Genomic DNA, 25,936 nt, shown 5'->3' with positions numbered 1-25,936 from the left:
GTAGATTAGCACAGAAATGCTGTGTTATGGAATTTTGGCTTTAACATCTTTAAGAAAGTGGGACTGAGTCTTAATTATGCTCATGGCATATATTTTTGCTTAGTAATAAATTGATTGTTTTTATTGTAATGATGGTCTATTTGCTGTTATTTCATTTGTATTGATACATTATATATGACATACATACATATATACAATAGAATTTCTTGTAACCGTTTTTTTTCTAATTACATTGTACATTTGCATTCATTTCATGCTGCTGACCATAATTCGTTGATTAGATTTATTGGATGCATGTGGCATATAGATGTTTTTATTAAACTGGCCATGAATTGGATGTGTACATGAGAACAATTCAAGGGACTGTTCTAAGTAAGCCAGTGTCTGTGAGCGGTAGACGTTTTGGTGATAAACAGTGCTTTATTGTTGCAGGATGCTTTATTTGTGTGGTGTGGCAAAGATATCGATTCTTTAGAGCACAAGACACAGAAATGAAATCAGGAAGAGAGAATGCTTTGTTCAATATGGCATTTTTACCAGCAGATGATCTAATCAAAACTGAACTGAAGCCTTTTATTTGAAACTATAGGGTTGTAAAAGAGGATGTCTATAAGCTTAGGGAGATCAGAGGTAATAAAATTGATGTTTTGGGGATTGGAATTCACATGAAAACACTGTGAGAAATGTGTTTGTTAAATTGAGATATATTGATCATTTATGGCCATCTGGCACACAGTAAGAACTAAATGTTCCTTTAAATTTTTAATAAAAACATTTATTGGAACAAAATAATATGGACTCCAGGAGAAGGTATGCAAACTTGATAGTGATAGCTGCACAGTCTGATGCATTTCTGAGAATTTAATTAAAGTTTATATTTTTTAATTTGGAAGTTATTTATTTTTTAGGTTTTCATTTCCGGGATTTGATAGATGCTTGGTAGCAATGCAGTGTAGCATCTTCATTGTTTCCACACTGTACATCTTGTACTATAGTACACTGTACAGCTTGTGAAATATCAAAAATATCCAAGTTACATAATACCAACTGACAAATAACTTTCAAAATATAACAAGTTGATTATTTTTTAATCCTCAAAAGATGTACTAGGGTGAAAAAAAAAAGAAAGGTATGATCTCTTAAATCTCCTAAGCCCTTTACTAAAAAGATTTAGGTGTGTTATATTATTTGGGAGAGAAAAATATGCTTATTTTCAAGCTTTAGGGAAGAGAAAAAACAAGTGACAACAAAAAATACATGCATCAGCACACACACACACTGACTGTGAGTTGGGATAACCACAAAATACAGATAGACTCTCTCACTTCTTTTAGAACAGAATCAACACACTATTATAGTACTTTGCACACATTTATCTATAAAGAAAATAACCATCTATTAAGAGTCTTTACTGTCTTAAGGATGCACTAAAGGATGGTACATTTTGCCGTAGGCTGTGTAGTTTGCTCTTAAAACACGTAGATGCCTCCTGCAACTTGGCTCCTGCAGTTCGTTTCTGTTTAACAGCAGTAGAATGGAGCAGATTTATTGTTGAGATATCAAAATCAAAAGAGAAAATATGCCTCTTCAGAAGAAATCAAAGAGATTTGCCAGCAGATGAGGTCATTCTGGGTCGGTGCACAAAACCACAGGCAAGGAGATGGCTGCAGAAAAATCTGATAAAATAATCCTTTATGGAAAAACAAAAGAAGAACGACATTACGATTTATCTGAGGCAAATTGATGGATAAATGAACCACTGCAATGGAAAAAAGTACTCTAGATTGTTTGTAAAATGATTTACAAACAAAGCTAATTGACATATCAATTAAAAGGGAATGGCGCCACCAAGGGGCTTGTTTTAAAGACTAGGAAATAAATACTTGCAGCAAATTTGAAAATGTTATTAATATATATATAAAAGCATTATTTCATGATCAAATTTTTTTTTTTTTTAAATAGTCATTGAATTTATTTGCTACACATATAAGTTGGTCTTAAACAGCCTAAATGTTTTCTCAGTGGAAGTATTTGGTTCTCTTTCAGTTATTTTGGGAACAATTTCATAATGTTCCAGAAAGGCTTTATTTTGCTTAACAAGGTTTTCTTTCTTTTCTTTTTCTTTCTTTTTTTTATTTTATTGGAAGATCCATTCTGGAAGTTGTTTTTCTTGTAGGTGTACAAACTGAGGCCAAATTAATTAGCATAAAAACCAAATAAATATAAAAGCCAAAGAGTTTAAATCAATATTCTGTTTTGCATATGCTGGAAATTATGGAAAACCAGCTACTAATAATTAGGTAAAAAAATTAACCTCAAACATTTTAGTGATTCCATGTTAATATAAAATCTCAGTGTGTTTGCTGCCTATTAATAATGAAGACATTGAAACTATCACAGAGCAAATATGAAATTATTTACATAACACAAATGTGTTAAATAACCCAGAATATATTTTTGTATTTGTAATTATTTAAAGTGCTTGTTGGCTACTTTTCCTTCCCTCTCTGGACTCTTATTCTAAACTATTTAACTGGATTTAGATTGTGTGATTGTGGAGGTCAGGTCATCTGACGCAGCGCTCCATCACTCTCCTTCTTGGACAAATAGCTCTTACACAACCTGTAGGTGTGTGTATGGGGTCACTGTCCTGTTGTCAAACAAATGATGGTCGCACTAAGTGCAAATTAGATGAGATGGCATGTCACTGCAAAATGCTGTGGTAGCCATGTTGGTTATGCACCTTCAATTTTGACTAAGTTACCAAATGTTTCACCAGCGAAGCACCCATCAAACCTCATCCTCCATGCTGCACAGTGGGAACCACATAATCAGGAACCATCCGTTCATGCTTTGTATGTGTATGTAATAAAGATTGCAGTTAGAACCAAAAAAACTTACATGGACTAATCAGAACAAAGAACAGTTTTACACTGATCTAAAGTCCATTCCTTGTGTCTCTTGATAAAGCAAGTCTCTTCTGCTTGTTGTTCTTCCAAAGCAATGTTTTTTTTTGTTTGTTTTTTTTACAGCAGTTTGACCATAAAGGCCTGACTCATGCTCTCTCCTCTCAACAGTGGACGTTGATAAGCATCTAAAAAAAAATGCTTCTCCAAGAAGCATAAAAAAAAGTTACATTTTAATTAACATATCACCTGGAGTAGTGGTAGCTCTTGGTTTTGCTGGGATGGTCTGTATGAGAATATGTATGTGTAGTGTGTTTAGTCATATCATTTAATAGTTATGCACTTGGGAAAACTTTCTTGAGGTTGTTTCTTGAGGAGTGACTCACTTTTATTTCTTAAAGTAATGATGGACTGTCATTCTCTTTACTTAACTAAGTGTATCTTGGCATGATGTGTAGTTTACAAGAAATATAAAATGTTTTAATTTAATTTAATTTAATTTAATTTAATTTAATTGTATTTTATTTATTGAATTGAATTGAATTGAATTGAATTTAACTGAATGTAATTTAATTTAATTTAATTTAATTTAATAGTCTATATTTCGAGTGTATTGCTCCTGTACTGCAGGTGGCACTATATCACGTTTTGTCTAATTTCAACGAGGAAATTTAAAAATGGCAGCGTAGAAAGCTGAATTGTCAAAATATTTTCACCTGATTTTCGACTTTTTTTTAAAAGAAAGTTTATTTTACCTAACCAGTAAATGTAAGGTTTTAACCGCTTTTTTAGTGTAGTTTCTTGTTAGCTGTTAAACCTTATAAAAATGTTATTATTTTAGTTGTTTACATTTTCCTTAAGGTAAGTGAATAGCTCCAGCTGTTGTGCTGAAGATGGAACCCAGCAGCAGCAGAGGACAGGACCCCATCCTCTCCAGAGTGGCTCTCAATGATAACAAGGCAGGCATGCAGGGTCTCGACAAGGAAAAAATCAACAAGATTATTCTCGAAACCTCCAAGGTTTGCTACATTTTTGATATTCGTTTTGATTCAGTAAGAAAACCTGATTACGGGGGCTCAGATTTCATGTACATGGGGTACAGAAGTCAATACTGCATATGAAATCTAGGTACTTGTATTTAGTGTCAAGTTATTTAAGTACAAATACTATATAAGTGCACGTTGTAGGTGTACAAGTATTATTAAGTCCCACTGTACTCTATACATCAATTAAATGGGACTATAGCTTATGGGTCATGGTCCATTTTAAACACAGTAGTTTAAACACACTCTTTTATTCCCCCTAACATGTTAAAGCACTTTGTAGATGTACTACAGTCAGGAACTATACGCGGTGGTATCAAAAAACTTTGAGACTAATGGTGCTCAACAACAAAGTCTGCGTTTTCATCATGGACAACAAGTTAGAACAAAGAGTGAACATAAACTTCTGTGTAAAACTGGACAAATCTGCCACAGAGTCTTGACAAACGTATGACATACAGTACGGCGATGCTGCAATGTGTCGGTCGTTCGAGGTGTTTTGAGTGGCATGTGCGCTTCAAGAGAGATCAGGAAGACCTTCAAGCTCAACCCCTGCAAATTTCAAAACTATTCAGCAACTTGTGCATGACGATCATTGGATAACACTCCACTTGATTTTACTTCTGCACCCACCGTACTCGCCAGATTTGGCTCCTTCTTCAGCATTTTGACACCATTGCAGAGATCCAGTGCAAATCACAGAATTTGCTTGATACGCTTCAAATAGAAGATTTCCAGGACAGTGTAATGTGTAAGCATAGATAAATAATGTACTTTCTTGTAAAGCTATTCTCGAAACGTTTTGATACCACCTCATATACCTGTTATATTAAATCAGCTGATCTAAATGCAGTGTGGGGTTTACATTGCTGAAAAATGCAGACTACTTTTTAAGATATTATATTATGTTTTTGCTTTACAGGGATCCAGATTTTATGAGAATGAACTGAAGAAGCAGCGGCAGGTGAACCAGCGCCTCGAGAAGATGATGCGGTATAAAGCCAAGGTTACGGAACAGCAAATCCAGAAAGCACAAATAGAGGTATTTTTGGTTTATTCACCCAGAGATGAAAAGGCAATGATGGCCAGCTGCAGTTGCTACTTTATCTTGGTCAAGGTTTTAGTGGCTCTCAGCTCTCAGCTTATCCCAGGAATACTAGGTGCAGAAATACACATTTGATGGAATGACCATCCAGACACACACACACACACACACACACACACACACACGCATATACGGTAATCCCTTGTTACGTTCCAGACCCCCCACCCCACCCACACACACATGCACACACACGATAAGTGGCAACATAATATGTATACAGTACAGTATACAGAATACCTGTATATCTTAAGGCTTTATAAACCGTCCCGACACTCTTATAAACCTTTCCTCTGCTCTTAACTTAAACACTTTCAATATTTTAACATAAATAATTCTATATGGGTACTCACCTGTGAAGATACAACTTCAATGATGATGAAGGTGATGATGATGATGAAATGAATGTACTGCATACCCAAGAAGAGCATTACAGCACTGATGAAAGCTTAATGTTTTTGGCTAGAAAATGCTTATTTTACCTCAAAAATTATTAAAATATCTCTCAACAATACCACCTATATACCGCAAAATCCCACAATACAGCGAAAAATCCGCAAAACAAAATATGTTCCATGTAAAATCCTGCGTTACAGTGAGACCGCGAAAACTTAACCGCAATGTGCCGAGGGATTTCTGTTCATTCAACTAAATTTCTCCTAGTATCCAATTCCATTTGTACAGAAGTCAAGCTAGCAACAATGCTGCCTATCCTGCATTATTGTATTCAAATTTTCTGTTTTGTAGGTGGAAAAGCTGACTGCTGATCTGGAAAGGAGTCATGAGCTAACACGGGTAATCGTGCATGTGGATATGGATGCATTTTATGCTGCTGTAGAGATGAGAGACTGTCCAGAACTGAAGAATAAACCCATGGCAGTGGGATCCATGAGTATGTTGGTGAGGATCTTGGTTATATCTATTTTAAAATGACTTTATTTTTTTTAAGTCTTTTGAGAAGTAAGTAACCTTATCCATGTAAGCAACTAAATGTGATTGCAGTTTTTTTGTTCCAATTAAGCACAAACACACCCGATTCCAGGTTTGGTATCAATTAGTCTGTTATACATATTGCTTGTGGTCCTGGTGGTTGTAAAAAAAACTGACCTTTTTGCAGATAAAATAGTTAAAATATGCTTTCCTAAAGCATACTAATAGTCCTCCATTTCAGGGCAGAATGCCTTATAATACTTAATGGCTTATGATAATGTTGAATCTGCTGTTTCTTTATTGCTCATGGTCAACATGAGTAGGAGGAACTGGTTGATATGAGTCCTAGGATTGGAGCTGTCATACTAAAAATCATGTCCTGTCTGCATGTATGAATGTTTAAATAACCATGTAATAATATCATATTTTCAGTCCACTTCAAATTACCATGCCAGGAGGTACGGGGTCCGTGCTGCCATGCCTGGTTTCATTGCTAAGAAGCTTTGCCCGGATTTGGTCATAGTTCCACCCAACTTTGACAAATACAGAGCAGTGAGTGAACAGGTCAGTTATTTCAAATCAACATGGTCAGATTGAGCAAGATATGCACCGTTCTTTCCAAACCCCTCCATGCTGTGAATTTGTATTATATTTCTGTGTGCTTTGTCCCGAAGGTGCGAGAGGTGTTTGCAGACTATGATCCACACTATTTGCCCATGAGTTTAGATGAAGCTTATCTGGACATCACTGAGCATTTGGAGCAGAGGCAGCACTGGCCTGAGTCTATGAGAACACATCAAATCTGTGAAGTGAAGACCACAGGAGGTACCGTAACGAGTAAATATTGATACTTAAAGTCACTATAGTATGATAGCATTTTAGTGGCAATTAAAAGATTTAATCGTAGCACTATGAGAATAAAGTCGTAGCAGCACTAAGGTCACAAAATACGGTGGTCACAGAATGTGGTGTAACACCGACGCACCAATAGTTCAGCTGGTGCTGCTACGACTTTATTCTTCTAACCTTTTTTTTCACTTGGCACTAAAACACTGTTGTACTCTAGACTTTCAAACCTGGTGCCTTAGGAAAAAAAAAGGAAAGAAACGCTGCATTCATTATGAAATGTTAAATTGCATCTCCCTCCCTTCATTTTCCAGTGAAAGAGATGAATGAAACTGAGACCAGTGTTGAAGCGGAGACAGATAACCTGTCCCCTGTGCTCTTTGAGGACAGCCCAGGTTCATCCCCTGTTGTCCCATTTGCTAATGTGAAGGTGGAGGTATTCGGGACAAGTCCTGAAGAAGCTGTGAGAGAGATGCGCTTTCGTATCGAGCAGAAAACTACGCTTACCGCAAGTGCTGGTACTGTAACACGAAAAATTATTGCATTGGAATTTTTTCAGATTGTACATCACGTAGTTCTTTTAAACGTGATCATCTTTATGAATCTGTAATAAAAAATAAAATAAAAAACATTTGTTATTATAATAGGCATTGCACCGAACATGATGCTTGCAAAAGTGTGCAGTGATAAGAACAAGCCCAATGGTCAGTACAGAATTCCTCCTGAGAGAAAAGCTGTGAATGACTTCATCCAAGAGCTGCCCGTTCGGAAGGTGTGTGCCGTCTGATAATTACAGACACACATTTCAATACTGGCAGGATAGTGACTATATAAATACTCACTATGTTTGTTTTCCAGGTCTCTGGGATTGGAAAAGTCACTGAGACGATGCTAGCTGCGTTAGGCATCATCAATTGTTCCCAGCTTAGACAGCAGATGGCGATGCTCTCGTTGCTCTTTTCTGAAACAACCTGGCACCATTTCCTCCAAATTTCACTCGGACTCGGCTCTACTCGCATAGACAGGTGTTTTACACTTACCTTGTATTCATACAACTAAATGCTGCCAAGATTTACACCTTGTCTTTGTAAAAAAAATCTGAAATGTATATTTGTCCACTTTCTCTTTATAGCCAATAAATAAATAAAAAAATTTGATATAAGAAAAAAATAATGAGGCTTTCGAAAGAAATTAAAGAACAGATTTGGACTCTAAAGTCACTCTAGTGCTCTAGATTTCAAACTGCTGTCATGTGGACTACTTTGAGCCTATTCATTCACTCAAATCTTCTGCCTTCTTTGCCACTTTTTTTTGTGTGTGTGTTTACTTTCCCTGTGTTTATACCCACAGAGATTCTGAGAGAAAAAGCATGAGCACAGAAAGGTAACCTGCTCCTTTACACAACAGACTGTTCAGTATTTTGGACATCCGAATGTCTTCAGGGTTATGAAATTAAAGGCAGTATCTGAAAACAAAATGGAAATGCATTGCTTCAAGAGCTGTAATGGTGATTTTAAGCCCCGTGTTGTGAACTAGGATGAACCATGATTCTTTTCCTGCAGGACATTTGCGGAGATGAACAATGCAGATGAGCAGTATTCACTGTGCAAGGAGCTCTGTCACGATTTGGCAAAGGATCTACAGAGGGAGGGCCTCAAGGTACAGCTTCAGATTATTCATTTTAAATAGTGCCTCTGAAAAGCCTCTTGGTGCTAAGAAAGTGTGTGTGTGTGTGTGTGTGTGTGTGTGTGTGTGTGTGTGTGTGTGTGTGTGTGTGTGTGTGTGTGTTTAAGCTCAGTTGCCAGGCTTCAGTTGCTGAATAATAGACTTTGTTCTTTTTTCTTTTTTACACACTTAGGGTAAAACTGTCACTTTGAAACTGAAGAATGTCAACTTTGAAGTGAAAACCAGAGCGTTTACATTACAGTGTGCTGTGTGCACAGAAGAAGAGATTTTTGCTGCTGCTAAGGACATTTTGAAAGCTGAGATTGATAATGTCAGTCCTTTACCCCTGCGGCTGAGATTAATGGGTATGTAGGGTTTAGTTATCAAATAATCGATTTATTGTTTTTAGTTTCTAATATATTATATTATAAATGTTATATATATATATATATATATATATATATATATATATATATATATATATATACTGTATACAAGAAACTGTGTATATTTTTGGAAAAGGTTTTTCAATCAAACTTAAGAACTGTATTGATATCTGAGCATGTTGTTGTTTTTGTTGGTTAACTTTCAATCACAAAGCAAAATGCAGGACCATCAATAAAAAAATCAGTATTTTAATCTGGAAAAAAGCCATACTCTTCTGATCATTGTTTTTTTACTGAAGAGACTGTTGGAGCAATGCAAAGAATTTTGTGACAATCTATAACACGTCACTAACGTAATGTATTCTAGTCTAGTGCCATGTTTTTCCACTGTTTCTGTACATCACTATTTTACACTTATTTTAGTGCTGCTTGTGTTGTCACTTTTTCTATTGCTTTTCTATCTGACATTTGTTCTTTAAATACTTACTCTAAAACATTGTCATTTTATATGCTATAATAATATTTCTTCTTTGTTAGGTGTTCGTGTCTCAAGCTTCATCAGCACTGATGATAAACAGCCCCAGCAGAAAAGCATTGTTGGGTTTCTGAAGATCGCTTCAGATTCTAGCAGTACAGCTCAACTGTCCAAATCAGAAATGGTCAGTGTGATGGGTTCTAGTGTCAGTTCAACAAGAGCAAAGTGTCCTGAGGGCAAAAGTTTTACAGGAGAGACATCCATACCATTCAGTAATGGGCAGACACTATCTGGGTGCACAAATGAACCTCAGCAACAGTCATTTTTCCAAAAGGCCGAAGCAAAAAAGATGCAAAACCAACATGAACAAGAAGAGACATCTGAGATATGCACAAATAAAATATTTAAATGGTTACCCAGAGACTTAACTAGTAACCCTCCATTTATTGTTACAGCCCACAAAGCTACAGCAGAAATAGAAAAAGCTCCAGATACAGATAACAATGCAGTCAAAGCAGAACAGAGATTGTCTTCAACAAGCACAGCATCACTTGCAAATATGCTGCAATGTTATACATGTCCTGTGTGCTTCAATCAAATCGAAACTAAAAACCTCTCATCATTCAACCAGCATATAGACAAGTGTCTTAGCAGTGAACTGGACAATAAGAGCACTTCCATGAAAGGATGTCAAAATATGTGTGAGGAAGAGAAACTTTTGATCATGCAGGATGAAGCAAAAAAAGATGATATTCATCATAAAGTCACAGATTTAAACTCAGGAAACCGGACATCAGTTTTGAAAAGAAACGATGAAGATCCTCACAACATCTGCTCCATACCAGGAACACATTCTGATTTCAGAACACCATTTTTTAAACGCTTTCAGAATACCAGCGAAAAGCGTTCTCTTGTGTCTCATGAAGCTGTGAATGATCCTACATCTGCATCAATCCACCAAACAGCTGGTTCAGTTAATGTTGTCAGTGAGCCACTGGACACCGAGGTCTCCACCTTGACATGTCCAGTGTGCAATCAGGTGCAAGATACTGATGACCTCATTCTCTTCAACCATCATGTGGACATGTGTCTCAACCAAGAAGTGCTTCTGGAATTTAGAGAAGCTGTTCCTCCAATGGCTCATGCAGAAACCAAAGTCAAAGGTCAGTTCCTGGAGGAATAGTATATAATAGTGAGTAACGTACTGTAAATTTTGTAGTTGATTAAAACGTGTCGGCAAAGATGCGACGTTTTCTTTTGCAATGTGAACAAATTGTCTGTTTTGCAGATCATGAGAAGTTTTCTACTGCAAAAGGAAAGAGCAAAAGGTCAGGTTCTTTAACATGTACAGAAATGGTATCTATGAATAAATTGTTAAATTAGGATATTTAAATATATTTATACAGACCTTTTAATTGCAGACGTGGGTCTTCACCACCTCCTCCCCCAAAGAAAACCAAAGTCATCAACACAAGACACACCATCGATAAATTCTTCAAAGGAAACAACAATCAGAGATTTTGAAATTCATCATATTATTTCTTTGTCTGTGAGTCCGATACTCCAAGTTGCAGGTAGAGACCAAGCAGTGTGACTGTAAATGAAGTTTATTTATAAATTATCTATAATATAATAACAATCAATCATGAGTCAAGTTGCATTATTGAACTTCCATTCTGGATGGAAAAATAATATACATATGTGTACAATCTCTACAGTGCACTTTTTGCGTTGTGTGCTGTGCTATGAAAATTATTTTATTATTAATTAAACACAAGCAAAGCACTTTATTAGACCATATGCTGTATGGAGAAATCTAGAAGGATCAAAGCCATTATTTAGAAATAGGTGATATATTTGTGAGGCAAACAAACCCTGTTTTGGTATAAAATTTTGTAATGTGTTTAATATTTCACAAACTCAAATATATTGAAAATGAAAAAAAAAATCAATAAATTTATGTATATACTTGTGTATATATTTATACAGTACATCATGAATATTGTGGTATGTCTATTAAATTTGTATGTTTGTTTTTTTTTATCAAATATTTAATTAAATTCAGGTTTATTTGTGGAGCATGTTTAATAATGGATATTGTCCTAAAGCAGCTATACAGAAATAAAGAGGTTATTGCCTATAAGTTCGTTTTTATAAGTTAATATCTAACAAGAGCCAGTGGTGATTGTGGCAAGGAAAAACTCCCTGAGATGGTCGGAAGAAACACTTAGAGGAATCGCTGTAATTCACCGAATGTCCATTCAAATACCCAGTATCCTCTACTGCTACCCTATTTTTCACTTCTGCTATTTCATTTTCCTGGGCATATCGGTACAATCATCGACCGATGAACATTACCTGTGTGTACTCTGGGTATGAGTACATTTCCTTGGGTGTAGCCTTCGACAGCAAATAAAACTAACCACTTCAGGGAACACTTTCTTTTTAAAAGTAAAGAGCTTCTACACTACACAAAGCACCATGGAGGAGAGATTTCTGGCTTTGAAAAACAGAGTAATGGCACATCCACGGCTGAAAAAGGAAAACTTGAATCCCAAAGCATGGATTAACTCAGAGCATGTTAAAGATTTCACGGATTTCGTCCTCCAGAAAGAGCCAGAGGCAGACCGAGATTTTGATCATGTGGAGATGTGTAAGTAGACTCTGAAATGAAAAATCTGTTTAATTAATTAGCAACAACATGGTTCTTATGAAATACTTTAAACAGTTAGCATTTTAACAGGATGTTGATTTATGCCATATGGGTAAATTACATTTCAGCTGTAACCCTATTTTTGCATTGTTTTTTCTTAGAGATCTGATTTGGTTCTAGTATATATAGGCACTAGTACTATTACAATGCAATACTTCAGTAATAAGACCCTGGTGTGAAATTGACTTTGCCTCATGCTTCAAATGCCTGGAATGTTCTATATCCAGATGATGCATAATGAAGATTTGTGTTCACTAGCTCCCATGAGTAAATCATTAATGGTCGCACAAGAGTGCCTCCAAGCCATCCATGAAGTAAACGCCCAAAACAAATACAGTTTTTGTGTACTTTTGTCAGCATGTGTTATATTTATTTATGAAGACAGTCCAAACAGCTTAAATAAATGACATGTGTTTCTTTGCTCTAGTGCTAGAGACCGAAAAAGAATTCATGGAAGCAGCAAAAAGAAACGATGTGGAAACCATGAAGCTTTTAGGACGGGCTGTGAATGTTAATGCTAAAAATGTGGTATGTCAATAGCATGATTTGCTTAAATTCTATGAAGCTCATGTGCCAGATCACCAATATATATATATTATCATATGGTATGAGTCAACTGTTTAGACACACCTTCTCAAAAAAACAAGGATTAGATTAGATCAGCAGAAAACTGTCCTTTGGTCTGATAAATCCAAATTTGAGATGTTTGGTTCTAACCACAATGTCTTTGTTAGATGTACAGAGGGTGACCAGCATGGCTACCAAAGCATTTTGCAGTGGCATGCATCCCATCTGGTTTGCACTTAGTGACCATCATTTGTATTACAACAGTACAATGACCCAATACACACACCTCTAGGAAGTGATTGATTAGGGCGTTGGAGTGCTTCGGATGAATGCATCGTATGACCCGGCCTTCACAATCACCCAATGTAAATCCAGTTAAGATGGTCTGGGATGAGTTGGGCTAGAGAGTGAAGGAGAAGCAGCCAACAAGCACTAAATATCTTTGTAAACAACTTCAATAATATTGGAAAATTATTTCCAGTCATTAGCTCATGAGGCTGACTGAGGGAATGTCAAGGGTGTGCAAAGTTGTCAACAAAGCAAAAGGTGGCTACTTTGAAGAATCGAAAATATTATATATATATATATATATATATATATATATATATATATATATATATATATATATATACAATTGCAAATGTTTTATTGAAGCAAGAAAGAAAAATGTGGAATGCAAAAATGAAAATTAATTATAACAGTTATTTGATAGGTGGCCTATTCTGTAATAATGCTATTGTAGGTGGCCAAATCTAAACACTCTAAAGTTTGGTTTGTCCCTCTGGAACAACTCATAAAAAACACTGTAGAAACCTACTTGTATTTACATAAAGTTCAGAATGAAGGTTTAGAATAATCTGTTAATGAAAATGTAGCTTGTTTAAAACTTATAAACCAATTTCCACTGTTAAAAAATTGTTCATTTAGAATTTTCTAATTCAATTTTTTTCACCTTTTAGCACAATCGAACTGCACTTCACTATGCCGTAGCCTGCAAACAAACAGAAGCTGTTGATCACCTTCTTAGAAGAAGAGCCAAGCTAGATTTTCAGGACAAGGTATGCATAGAATGGAGCATCCAAATGAGCACATATTACTCAGAAAACATTAAGTTTAAAGACATACTGTACAGTCCAGTATTACATAATCCTGTATCATCCCACACAGCATGGAGTCACTGCTGTTCACCTTGCTGCATGGTTTGGCAGTTTGGAAATTCTGAAGCTACTTGTACAGGGTGGAGCGGATCAGAGGATTGAGAACAATGTGAGATTGTCAGAACTTTTCTAAATATATATTTATTACCATGTATTTTTAAAAGAAATATCAGTATTCTAGTTTCAAGAATGTTATTCTGTCTTTAGGAAGGGATGAACATGATGCACTGTGCTGCTGTAAATGATCACATAGACATCGTGGCCTATATAGTTGATGACCTTCAAATGAGAGAACTCGACAAAGAAGACCAGGTATGACATCATGTTTTATCTCTGCTATACAGAAACTCAAATTTCTAAAGGTTATCAAAAAAATGACAAACAAACATAGAATCTGTGTTCTGTCAGAAATGTTTTGCTTTTTTGAAGTAAAATATTTCTTCAGCACACCAGATTCTTCGAAACAATATAATAGAAAGAACATGAAGCATAAAATTAATATTCATAACGGCAATTACTTATGTTGGAGAATGCGGTAGATTCTGTGTTAAAGCTGCAGATTCCATTACTACTCATTTATGTGTTTTTTCTTTACTTCCAATGTTTTAGTATCAGTTTTGGTTTTCTGTATAACTGGTCATTTGTAGGAGGGTTTTGTAAACCTTTTGTTTCTTAACTAAGCCCCTTGTTCTTTATGCATTAATTGCAGCATGTCCCATTCATGTCTATCTTTTAAATTCTGCAGAAACATGCACAGTAATTATTATTAAGATTAGATTCTAGATCAAAACTCACATTCCAGATTTATTACAGATTTAAAAGTATTGCTTGAATTTACGGTATTGTATTACCATTTCCAAAATCAGGGATGTACCATAACAGTTTGGTCATGTGTGTTAGCATGGAAACAGGCCGTTTGCTGTGGCGGCAGAGCATGGCTGTGTGAGGATGCTGCAGATGCTAATGGAGGAGCCTTACAAAATGGCCACCATGGAGGAAAATCAGGTCACTTTTCCTACAAAACATTTACATTTGTATTTCTTGAACAAGTGAATAGTGAATACGTGATAGAAAGATTAACTAGTTTTAATTAATTTTTCTATTAGTGAACAAAAGATTGTTTTTTTTTAGCCTTAACAACCAAAATTTTCTATATAGTGTAAATCATTTTCTTTTAATATTGAATAGGTTGTTGTAATGTTTTAGGTTTAAGAACAAACCTTGTACATATGATTTCTTGCATAGCAAATCTGATTTATTTCTTCATATTATTATTTATATCATTGGTAATGATAATTATACACAACAATGTGTTTATCCACCTCTCAATAGAAAGGAGACACACCTTTACATCTTGCTGCCAAAAACGGCCAGCTCGGTGCCGTGCAACTGCTGCTTGATTGCTTTGAGGTCCGCAATGAGGTCAATAATGTAAGTATAGATGTATCTAAAGCTAATCATCTAAACAGTTGTGGGTGAATTGTTAAAATATTGCTGTAGCTTTGGGATCTCTTTGTGTTATATATGATAAGAAAGCATACAGGTCTCTGTGCCCAAATGCCAGCTTTCTATCTTAAACTCTTATGCTATTTTTTAGGCTGGTGAAACACCACTGTATTTAGCTGCTGATGGAGCTCATGAGGATTGTGTTTTGGCCCTGCTAGAAGCTGGTTGTGACCCAAACATTACTACTACTGTATGTAAAAAAAAAATCCATTTGGAAGCAGTAATAGATTAAAGACTTGTTTTTCTATGTACATTTCAAATGATTCATTGTAAAACTTTCTTTCAGAACAAGATTAGCCCTCTCCATTCTGTTTGTGAAAAGGGCTACATGCCAGTGGTGAAACTCCTTGTTGATCATGGTGCTCAGATGAATATTCAAAACCAAGTAAATCACTAAAGCAATTCACTTCACTATGCCAGACAAGTAAAAAATACTTCCCTGTGTCTTTGCTATGGTCACAAATACTAAATATTCTTGTTATGAAGGATATGAAGAACATTTTTATTTGATATTAGCTCCTGAAATATTCTGTAATATTCTGTATTGTTTCTAGCATTTACAGACACCATATCACTTGGCAGTGAAGAACTGTTACACTACAGTGATCGGATTTCTGCTGGAATCTGGGTGTGACACTGATATCACAAACCATGTGGGTTACTGTTGCCTAAATACTATCTTAGGGACCTATTTCCTTTATACAATCCATCCTTTAATCCTTCATTTTAATAAACATACTCATCATTCTCCCTCACTGTCCTCCCTTACTTACTCAATGCTCCTTTCTTCCTATAGAGCTTCTTTCTTTTTTAAACGTCAATCAATCTACACATCTTCCTTTCTTGTAGATTTTGAAAATGTCAACTTCTGAATTTAAATATCTTAAGGTATCTTTACTCCTTCGTTATCTTTAGCTGGGCCAGACAGCACTCCATATAGCAGCAGAACTGGCCAAGGTTGAAGTGATTGAGGTTATTCTAAAAGCTGGTGTAAATATGGAGATTAAAGACAGGGTAAGTCATACCTCAATCCTTATCTGGTTTCCAACAAATATGAAATGCTTCACATTTTAATAAAGCCATTTTTGTTTTCAACATTAGCAAGGTAAAACAGCCTTGGGAGTGGCAGCGAGAGCTGATGCAGTGATTATTGTAGACATGATCATCAAAGCTGAAAGATACTTCTGTTGGAAGAAAGTGAGTACGTAAACTGTATAGCTGACGCTAAACAGAAAACTTTCTCAGTAATCCCTATCACAGTATCCTGGCAGGACATTTGATATTAAAAGTGAATGAGTGATTCATGTAATTTCCCACCACATATAACATCATAACTAAATGTCAGCACAGCGGATATGTCTGGCTCATGGGTTCCTCAATACAGTTTGATAAGCAATTTAATAATTTACAGCGACAGCAACTATCCGAGGCTGATAATATTGGATAATGTGCTGAGCCGTGTTTTTTCAGCAGCCGTTTTTAAGCATCTGGCCTTTCTCAGAATGGTACCTTATTGTATTAGTCCAATGCAGAAACTAATGAAGACCTTCACGATGAGTTTTTGCTAACATTTAAACCGGACCACCGTGCTGAGACGAAACAGGTGCGCAACATGCTGTGGAACATGGCCTACAAGCTTCTTGGGAAGAACGAGTGGAAGAAGCTGGCAGAGCATTGGGCCTTTACTGAGGAGCAGATTGCTGCCATTGAGGAGCAGTGGACAGGTGAGGATCTATAATATTTTGTTTCTGAAGGCTTTGGCCAGAAAACCGTACAATAGAAAGATAGATTACAATAGAAAATGAATGCACTGTAATACTTAAAAGATCTGACGGGGTATCTTTAGGTCCGAACAGTTACCAGGAGCATGGAAACAGAATGCTACTCATTTGGCTCCATGGAGTGTTAGCTTCTCAGCAAAGCCCTGCCAAGGAACTGTACCAGGGAGTAATTGCTATTGGCAATATCAAAATGGCAGGTAAGATCAGGTTTTTCCTTTTTGTACACTTTGTTCTTTTGAAAATAAAGCCATCCCATATGATTTAAACTTGTTTCTTCAGGTATATGGCATGCTTTAGATTAGTTTATTTAATTGGTGAATAATCCTGCCTTATCTCCCAACAGAGAAACTAAGGCTGGAGGGAGAGGACAACACTAAACAGAAATGTGACATTTCATGAAGGCAATGGAAATTGGATGTAAAAAAAGAAATTTTTATTTTACTCATCAGAGTCCTAAAAGCAACAGCAATCCTTAATTTGACTTCCTGCACAATGACATTAAATTATTAAACGTAACAGTTTATTTAAATATCAATTTACATTGATTTAACCAACACACTTAATCTATACAGTGCTGTACAAATATGTGGCTGACTTGACTTTCTTTAAGACTCTGGAAATAAGAACATCACGCTTCATCATTAGGGACATACAATCTTGCCACACAGTGACCAAAAAAAAAAAAAAAAAGTATCTAAATAACTTCATTAATATACAAATATTTAAAAAAAAATGATTTAATTAGGCATTGTACACACTAAAAATGTTATGTAAACCTGAATGAACAATATAAAACCTTAAAAACATGAAGCCCTGGTTTTCAAATAAGAGGTATAAGCTATGGCACACCACTAGATCTGACTTATCAAATGTATTCCTTTGTAAATCTGTGTAAATGATATTTATGTTGGAGTTCAAGGGGGGATTGTGTGTGTGTGTGTGTGTGTGTGTGTGTGTGTGTGTGTGTGTGTGTGTGTGTTAGTCCACTACTTTAATGGAGTGGGTGTAAAATGCGGAGGACGGCTGTCCCCTGGGCTGGCTGGAGCTTTTAGTGCTGGACACGGCGTGACTCTGTATAGCAGAACGAGGAAACTTGGCCGCTGTTGCCTGGCCGAGGGTAACCTGGAACAGAACAGAGAGCTTCTAAAAAAATTAAAAAAAATCCACCTGAAAGTGCTGAAGTGGCATTTCTTAGTTTAATGTCCCTCACTTGTATGTATTAAAAAAAAAAAATTATAATAATAAATAATAAAAAAAAGTATAGATTTATTTATTTATTTATATATATATATATATATATATATATATATATATATATATATATATATGCATTGAAAAAGTATCTGTGTATATTTACCCTACAATCATATATTTAAACAGATAAATAAATAAAATCATACATATTTGTTCATTATTTGCTAAATTATATTTCTTTTGAACATCCTATTCATTGCCCAGTTATTAAATGCCTAATGAACAGTTGATTTAATCTAGTCTTTAGATTTTAATAAATTCTTTATATAAAATACTTTGGGCTTCTTTTTTTTTTGCTTGTTGTACAGCCAATAATGATAAAATATAGAAATGAGAGAAATCTCATCAAACAAAACATTGTCATTTTGTGTTCGGTTTATATTGCACATTTCTCATAGCTAAGACAAGTTTAACATTTTGGGAATAAACGAAACAAATACAAAAAAAACAAACATACACAGAAACAAAGAAAAGACTGGCATTGAAATTCTAAGGCTGATTATAGTCCCAGTGAGAACTAACAATAGCCTCATAAGAAACTGCTCATCCGTACACTTCATCTGTACATGGAGATGTGCATAAATTACACTATACTGCCAAAAGTATTGGATCACCTGTTCATAAGTATGGTATTTGCTTTTTGAACATCGCATTCCACATTTGGTCCCACATTGCTCTTATAATTCCCTCCATCTTCTGGGAAGATGATTCACCAGGTACTGATGTAGTACCTACAATTCCAATTCATCCCAAAGGTGTTCAGTAGGGATGAGATCAGAGCTCAACAGCAGGCCACTCAAGATCTTTCTCTCCAAAGCATGCAAACCAGATCTTCAAGCTCACTTTGTGCACAGGGGCACTGCCATGCTGGAACAGGTTTGGGTTTCCAAGTTCAAGTGAATACAAAATTGCATTATACCTCATCCAGACATCTATAAAATTGAGTGCCTCCAGTTTTGTGGTAACAGTTTGGAGAGGAACCACATATGGCAGAAAAGGTCAGGAGTCCCAATACTTTTGTCCATATAGTGTACCAAAACAAGCATACTCCATATCTCAGGCATACTAATGAAGCAAATAAATGAAGTTGTTTTATTATTGCTAGTAGACCTGATACCTGAGTGACAGGGTGGTGTCTTTCCACAACGATGGAGCTCATGGGTGGAGCCACACCCATGACCTGCAGGTTGCTAGGGATACGGGCTGTCTTGGCCAGTTCTGAGCGGCCTGTGATACGTGCGGTCACTGTTTTTGATGTTTTCTGTTGACCAGCAGTTACTGTCCGAACACTCGTCTGTGGGAACTGCCATGAAAAAATAAATAAAAAATACAAAAATAAAAAAACATACCATTAGCATTTAACATCAAGCAATCATGCCTACATTGATCTCATGTGGATTAGCTGAATACAGTGGTGATGCCTTCTTACTTGTCGAAGAGTACTTGTGATGCCTCCCGGTGCTAAAGTAGTGTTAACTACTGTACTGGAGGGCAGTGTGTCTATCGGGCGTACTGCTGTGCTACAGCCAGGCTGAGAGCTGAACTGATCCTGCAACAGAGCAAACGTCACCTACTGGACAAATAAATTAATTGCAGCCTGTTAAACCTGCCTGTAACAAAGTGTCACGTAAAAGAAATGCACAGGGAACTCATTTTCCTTTACTAACATACATGAGTCCTTTTGCTCATTTGAAATGACACATACCTGCTGATACCCTTTATTAACTTAACACTCTTCTGTAACAAATTTTTTTTTTTATATACAATACAATATTTATATACTTTAAAAAAACAACACATTTCTAACAAAATATCTTATTGGTCTTCAAACCCAACTTTATATTGCCTAAATTCTAGGTAAGTTTCCCCCCCAGAAATCATTTGTGAACCCTGACACGGCAAATCATTCTCTCACCTATTAATCTGGTCTGGAGATTCTGTTTCTACTCACTGACACTGGCATTAGTATCAGAGCCATTAATAATCAGAAATCATATTGAAAAGGAAAAAAAAAATTACCCACAAGCCCAATAAAAATACAGGGTGGTACAAACATGCATGTTTTAGAAATAGGTAGTAGTTGGGAAGATGGAAGTCGGCAACCATCACACGCCACCTGTGAGTAGTTCAGAGAGTTCAGTTTTAGGAACGTGAAGCATCGCATTTTTTCCATCGACAGTTTAATGTTGTGCGTGATTGGACGATCTCTGATTGTAACAATATTTCAATGGGTTGAATCGTTTCGCACAACTGGATTGGTTATGGAGATAAAGTCAGCTGGCCATTCACTTATGGCTTGGACAGCAAATGTTGAGTGTGTGAGAAGGTCGGTTCTTCAGAGTCCGACCTTTCGTGTCCAGTCGTGCTCCAGTTTGGGTCGGTCTCGTTGCCAGCTACGGCGCATCCTGTTTTGTGAAAGAATGCCTGAACTTATTGCTTCTGATAATGTAATGTTGATGATGAGGCACATTTCCATTTGGATGGTTATGTCAATAAGCAAACCTGTTGATTTTGGGCAGCAGAGAACCCACAATAATTACACCCGAGACCCCTCCATAGTGCTAATGTTACAAATTGGTGTGGCGTTTTGAAAGTGGGGATCGCTGGACCTTACTTATTTTTTAAAAAGAAGACGTAATTTTTTGGTAATTACATAATCAATGTATACCTATGAAAACTGCATTTATTCGAGGTTATTCGAGGTGAAAATCGAGGTTACACTTTGAAAAACATGCGTTTTGTTTGCACCACCCTGTATGACAGAACAGTCTGTCCCAGTTAAGCCTCCAAAGAAATCATGTCTTACTGCTTCTGTGTCGTCAATATTAGTGTGAGAGTGGACCGGCTGCACCGGAGTCTCCATGCTGGTTGGGCTTAGGCGTGCTGAAGATGCAGTAAAGAGTGGACGACTGGCCATTGAGCTAGAACTGGGTTCATCTCCTGAAGGTGATGCATCTGAAGAAATAATATAGTTTACTGTGTTTATTCAATTAAACCCTTGAACAGAACAAATGGAAACAATCCTCTCTAAAATAAAAAATTTCACAGCCTTCCATAAAGGTTACATAAGTTCAAGTTCACAAGTTCAACACGCACTTTTGGATAAGTAGATATATAGAGTAGTATTGCAACCACTTTATATCTCTTTATGTCTTTAGTTTTATTAGATATATAAAAGCAAGATATGGCTTAACGTTTCTCTCAGAAAAAAAGTCGAGCTCCTGGAGGCCTGCCTTTTGAAGGATGGCATCATTAAGGGTCATACTTGGAGAGAAAAAAAAAAAAAAAAAACCTTCTAAACCTTATATGAATCCAAAAGAAGTGTATTTGGCACAGAAATACTCCACCATCACATCGCCTTGTTCCTGAATTGATTTTAATCAGAAAAGTTAACTGCAGTTCTATAAGAGACCTGCATAACAGTCTGATTAATTCCTTTATTCTTTTGTTATATTGACACTCAGCTCTGCCTTACATTTTCCCTTAAACGCTTCACTATCTTTACTATCAGTGGGTAAAAAGTAAAACTGAAAATTTTTTTTCAAACAGAAGGCCAGAGCGTTGATATTTATGATATTATGGGAATCTCCCAGCATGCATAGTGCTTCATTACGGCATATCTCACACCCTGAAAAAGCAAAATAAAGGCTGTCCAGGAGGAGATGTTAAACCCTGAATACATTATACCACTCTCTGTGTCCCTTTTCTCTCCAGACCACTAATTATAATAGTTGCAAGGTGTCTGGAAAGGTCTTTTTATTTGTTTTGTTTTTAAAAGAAAGGTTGGTCTACCGCGCTCCTGTCTGCCCGTGTCTGCAGTGTGGAACATGCTGAGCGCCTCGATGTTGAGAGCGCAGACACCACGCATGAACGCTTTCTTCATGGAGTCTTCATAGCGCTTTTGTTCTCTGTGCAGCCTTTGGATCTCAGCTTGGGATTTTTGCAGGGCCTCCATATTCTGACACACACACACACACACACACACCTCATATAAGTGACAATGAATTTTTCCTAAACATAAATTATTTCCAGGTCCTTTTACCTCTGCCAGTTTAGCCTCATAGTCAGCAGAAAGCTGCAAACAGACCTCCTCAGCACGAGCACGGCATGCCCGCTCTGCACTCTCCTTCCATCCTCTTTGGATAAGTGAGTGCCAGGCTGCCCACACCTTCTTCTTCAGCTGCAGCTGGTAGTGCTGCTCTGCCAATTTGCTCGCCTGAGCCTAATGCACAGAGCAAAGCACATACACACAGACTAATAATAATCAGAAGCAGGGTCATCATTAATTTTCACTTTGGTGTGTAAATACATTCCGGACGGCAGGAGGAAAACAGACGAGGACAGGTACCTTTTTGAACCTGGTTAAATTTAGATATTGGTCAAGCTGCTTTGTGACAAAGACCATTGTTAACTGCTGTATAAATCAGATTTTATTGACTATTGCAACGCTCTGTTTTAAAATGACTAAATAACTTAATAAAGGAGCCAATATACAGGTAGTTCCTGACTTACAATGGAGATGCATAATGATGACACCATTGTAACTTGAAAATATAGTAAGTTGAGACATGGCCTAGCATACCCAGGAGTATTAAAGAATAGTGATCAGTATGGGGTAATATACTGTAATTTGTTAATCATTTAATAAATTACTGTATATAATTTAGCAAAACACAGCAATTCGCAGTACCGGATCATATCAACTTTATAGCATATACGTATGTGGCAGCAGGCACATGGACGAGCGCCGGCGATGAGAGAGAGAGGAGCTAAAATTGGGCTTCGAATCACCAAAATACAGAAAATTATTTCTGCTCTAACACTGAGACAACTGAACTCTGTCGAGCACTGGCTAGAGTAAGGCAACTCATAAGGCTGGAGATGCGCACGTCCTGGCATTGAAATATTTTTCCCAATTTTGTCTCGCTATCGTCATTGTAACATCAAAAAATCGTAAGTTGAACCATCGTAACTCGGAGACTACCTGAACTGTATATCATCTAGTAGCAGTATGCAAACATGGGTTTAACACAAAAAGATGTCTGGCCAAATAAGGCAAAAAGGCTTGCTACCCCTTTTTTTTTAGATTAGCATTGCAAATTCTATGTACTACAATTCAACAACTGCCTTTAGATTTATAGTCTGATTCTCAAATAAATATGCAACTTAAACTTATAGCTTAGAAACGATTCTCTGAAATCAAAGGTCACAAAGTCAACAATCATTCAAAGACTAAAGGATGAGAGAAAAAAACCCCTGTCAAAACCATGCAGAACAATCTATATAAAGCTGATATAAATAATACAGGTTGTGGAAAAGGTTCTGGCCTTTAGTCACTGTGCTACCAAGCTGTCAGTCAGCTCACCTCCTCTTTGGCAGCACAGTGCTGGAGTCTCCACTGGGTGAAGCTCCTCATCAGCTCCACACGTTCACGCTGCCTGTCAACTGCCCGCGTCAAATTCACGATCACCTACAGGGCAAGCAGAGGTGGTCACTGAGTGAATCCTAAGGTATCATTAATGAACTTCTACGCAAGTCTCAATGAAGAGCATTACATGCCTCATCTTTCCGCTGATTGGAGATCTGGTATGTATTGAGCAGGTCTTTGAGGCTGTCCATCTCTGCATTAATGCCTGCGATGTGAGCAGCATGTATTTCCCTCTCCTTCTTCATTTCCAGTCTGTACTGCTCCACAAAGGCCATCTGCCATTTCCGTAGTTCAGTCATCACATTACTCTACAGAATGATGGATATATATATATATATATATATATATACAGGAGACTTCACAGCCATGCACCAGACTCACAGTATTGTAAAATGCATGCATTGTGGAGTTAATATTGAAAATACACATTGGTATTTAAAGCTTAGAAAAAGAATACAACTGTTTGAATTTCTACTTCGGGCAGAGCCTGCAAAACAGTGCCGTCTCCATCTTATACACGATTGTTTATACAAGATTCGATTTTTCTGTAAGGTTAACCTTCAAGTTGTTGCTCCATGTGTCCAAAATATCCTCCATCTTGTTAAGGTTCTCGTCAGACACAAACATCTCCGTCATCACGTTAATCACATGATCTGGACTGTTCTTCCCAGATCCGTCCGAGCTTGTACTCGCTGCTTCGGATCCTTTGCGTGACCTGGATGCCGCCACCTCCCCTGAAAACCGTGCTATATTTACTTACGATAACAGGAAAATGTAGTTAACTGTGGCCTTTACTTCTGCTGTAGGATCAGCGTTGGGTGATTACACTGTTACCTTCAGTCATTCGAATCTGTGGGCTGGATCCTTCTAATGGTGGAGAACAGCTGGCTAAAATCATCTCACCTACAGGTGATGACAGCTTACCATTTCCTGGGTTGTCAAAAAGAGATAATGGCGAATACAGTCAATTTAGCACAAACACACACAGCTGCACACATACCAACTGATTCTGAAATGATTGAAATAAATTAGTATAATTAAAATAAGGGTCGAACCCTCAGCCGCCTTGAGTCCTGCAGGATCCATTGCAGAGGAATTCTGGGGAGCTTTTGAAGAAAATGAGCTTCTCAGCTGCTGTAATGGGATACTTGGATCATATTTTGGAGTGACCACAGCAAAGCGAAGCAGTTCTTCATACTCGTCCTATTGCAGAAACAGAAACAATGACTCATGATGAACATCACAGCAAACGACTGGCTCTTAAATCACTTTCTGCTGAGATCATTAAGATGCCATGTCGTTATCCAGCTGAGCACTTGAATGTTAAGTGGCTTGCTGAAGGGTCCAGCTTGGTGGTACTGGGATTTGAACCCATAACATTTTAATCCAAAATCTTATCCACTTCTTTATTGTTTCTTTTTTTAAGGAAAAGAAAAGAACTCACTTGAAGTTCAGAAGACACAGAGCTGCCCCTGTCTGAGTCCTTGGGTAGATGTGGACTGTTTAGCTCCCCTTCATCTGAGGACATCTGAGGAATTCAAGAGATTTTCAACACAAAACATTTCCTAAAGCAGTCTTTTCTCACTTTCATTTCAGAAACACTGTTATTAAGAAAGCAGTTTGCTTCCTGAACCATATGATTATGCTAAATATGATATTGCACTGACTTGTAATAATGAAGATATTCAAAGGACTTTTTAATATATAAACCACCAGTCAGTCACAACATCACAACAGCATCGTATAAAATCCACCAACTGAAAACAAACAGCTAGCAATCCTTGCTAAGTAACTAATGGCTAACTTTAACGTCCTTGCTAGCGATGAAGGAGAGCCATAACACCCCATGCAGCATGACTTTAACAACACCAGATGACTCTTATTACCTTATCCGTGTGATTTAATGTTATTCGTTTCTTTCTGCTCCAAAGTTATAAAGCTCTGCAGCAGAAGCACGGGTTTGGCAGCAACGCTGCAATTCAAACTGTTGGAAAAAAAGCAGAAGAAGCCGTAACGTGATAGGTTCAAAATTTTGCTACCAGTTCATAGACAATTATGATTGGACGAGGCGTTGCCGCAGCAACGGAAACCAGGAAACCGCCGTTGGAAAGTATGTTGTAGACGCCTATAGATTTGGTGATTAGAGGGTCGATATTATAAGAGATATTATTTAGAGC

General features: G+C 36.9%; 3 protein-coding genes across 6 annotated transcripts; 2 read left to right on the top strand and 1 right to left on the bottom strand.

Annotated features, from left to right (window-relative positions):
• Positions 1–3,571: 3,571 nt before the first annotated feature.
• On the top strand, positions 3,572–11,002 carry polk (polymerase (DNA directed) kappa). The gene is made up of 15 exons (XM_046841805.1): positions 3,572–3,674; positions 3,768–3,925; positions 4,872–4,991; positions 5,799–5,951; positions 6,414–6,545; positions 6,656–6,806; positions 7,142–7,345; positions 7,475–7,599; positions 7,686–7,852; positions 8,178–8,210; positions 8,390–8,486; positions 8,686–8,857; positions 9,416–10,516; positions 10,642–10,681; positions 10,775–11,002. The coding sequence occupies exons 2-15, from the start codon at positions 3,800–3,802 to the stop codon at positions 10,875–10,877; spliced, it is 2,724 nt and encodes a 907-aa protein (XP_046697761.1). The 5' UTR covers positions 3,572–3,674; positions 3,768–3,799; the 3' UTR covers positions 10,878–11,002.
• Positions 11,003–11,139: 137 nt separating this feature from the next.
• Positions 11,140–17,561, top strand: ankdd1b (ankyrin repeat and death domain containing 1B). The gene is made up of 15 exons (XM_046841810.1): positions 11,140–12,006; positions 12,494–12,594; positions 13,593–13,691; positions 13,801–13,899; positions 13,998–14,102; positions 14,691–14,795; positions 15,123–15,221; positions 15,388–15,486; positions 15,583–15,681; positions 15,851–15,949; positions 16,212–16,310; positions 16,398–16,493; positions 16,819–17,020; positions 17,143–17,274; positions 17,421–17,561. The coding sequence occupies exons 1-15, from the start codon at positions 11,835–11,837 to the stop codon at positions 17,474–17,476; spliced, it is 1,662 nt and encodes a 553-aa protein (XP_046697766.1). The 5' UTR covers positions 11,140–11,834; the 3' UTR covers positions 17,477–17,561.
• poc5 (POC5 centriolar protein homolog (Chlamydomonas)) lies at positions 17,494–25,752 on the bottom strand. Of its 4 annotated transcripts, none has more exons than XM_046841807.1 (14): positions 25,646–25,752; positions 25,204–25,287; positions 24,815–24,962; positions 24,594–24,689; positions 24,318–24,493; positions 23,891–24,067; positions 23,697–23,801; positions 22,374–22,553; positions 22,124–22,289; positions 21,138–21,286; positions 19,761–19,880; positions 19,449–19,634; positions 18,036–18,199; positions 17,494–18,003 (listed from the first exon to the last, which is right to left on the bottom strand). In XM_046841807.1, exons 2-13 carry the CDS (start codon positions 25,285–25,287, stop codon positions 18,056–18,058), a joined length of 1,731 nt encoding a protein of 576 aa, XP_046697763.1. In that variant the 5' UTR covers positions 25,646–25,752; the 3' UTR covers positions 17,494–18,003; positions 18,036–18,055. The 4 variants fall into 4 exon arrangements, with proteins under 4 accessions (XP_046697763.1, XP_046697764.1, XP_046697762.1 ...); XM_046841808.1 differs by having other exon boundaries at positions 17,494–18,024; positions 18,057–18,199; XM_046841806.1 differs by having other exon boundaries at positions 17,494–18,199.
• Positions 25,753–25,936: the final 184 nt, after the last annotated feature.

This window comes from Silurus meridionalis, chromosome 27 (genome assembly GCF_014805685.1).
Source record: "Silurus meridionalis isolate SWU-2019-XX chromosome 27, ASM1480568v1, whole genome shotgun sequence".
NCBI classification, from domain to species: Eukaryota; Metazoa; Chordata; class Actinopteri; order Siluriformes; family Siluridae; genus Silurus; species Silurus meridionalis.
Note: the sequence above shows the minus strand (reverse complement) of the source record. Positions and strands in the feature narration are given on the sequence as shown.

Coding starts and splice junctions, on each gene's coding strand:
- polk (XM_046841805.1), top strand. CDS start 3,800: ATGGAACCCAGCAGCAGCAGAGGACAGGACCCCATCCTCTCCAGAGTG. Junction 8,211..8,389: donor AAAAGCATGAGCACAGAAAG/GTAACCTGCTCC, acceptor CTTTTCCTGCAG/GACATTTGCGGAGATGAACA. Junction 8,487..8,685: donor TACAGAGGGAGGGCCTCAAG/GTACAGCTTCAG, acceptor TTACACACTTAG/GGTAAAACTGTCACTTTGAA.
- ankdd1b (XM_046841810.1), top strand. CDS start 11,835: ATGGAGGAGAGATTTCTGGCTTTGAAAAACAGAGTAATGGCACATCCA. Junction 16,311..16,397: donor ATATGGAGATTAAAGACAGG/GTAAGTCATACC, acceptor TTTCAACATTAG/CAAGGTAAAACAGCCTTGGG. Junction 16,494..16,818: donor GATACTTCTGTTGGAAGAAA/GTGAGTACGTAA, acceptor TTATTGTATTAG/TCCAATGCAGAAACTAATGA.
- poc5 (XM_046841806.1), bottom strand. CDS start 25,287: ATGTCCTCAGATGAAGGGGAGCTAAACAGTCCACATCTACCCAAGGAC. Junction 22,554..23,696: donor ACTGTGCTGCCAAAGAGGAG/GTGAGCTGACTG, acceptor TCTGTGCATTAG/GCTCAGGCGAGCAAATTGGC. Junction 22,290..22,373: donor ATGAGGCTAAACTGGCAGAG/GTAAAAGGACCT, acceptor TGTGTGTGTCAG/AATATGGAGGCCCTGCAAAA.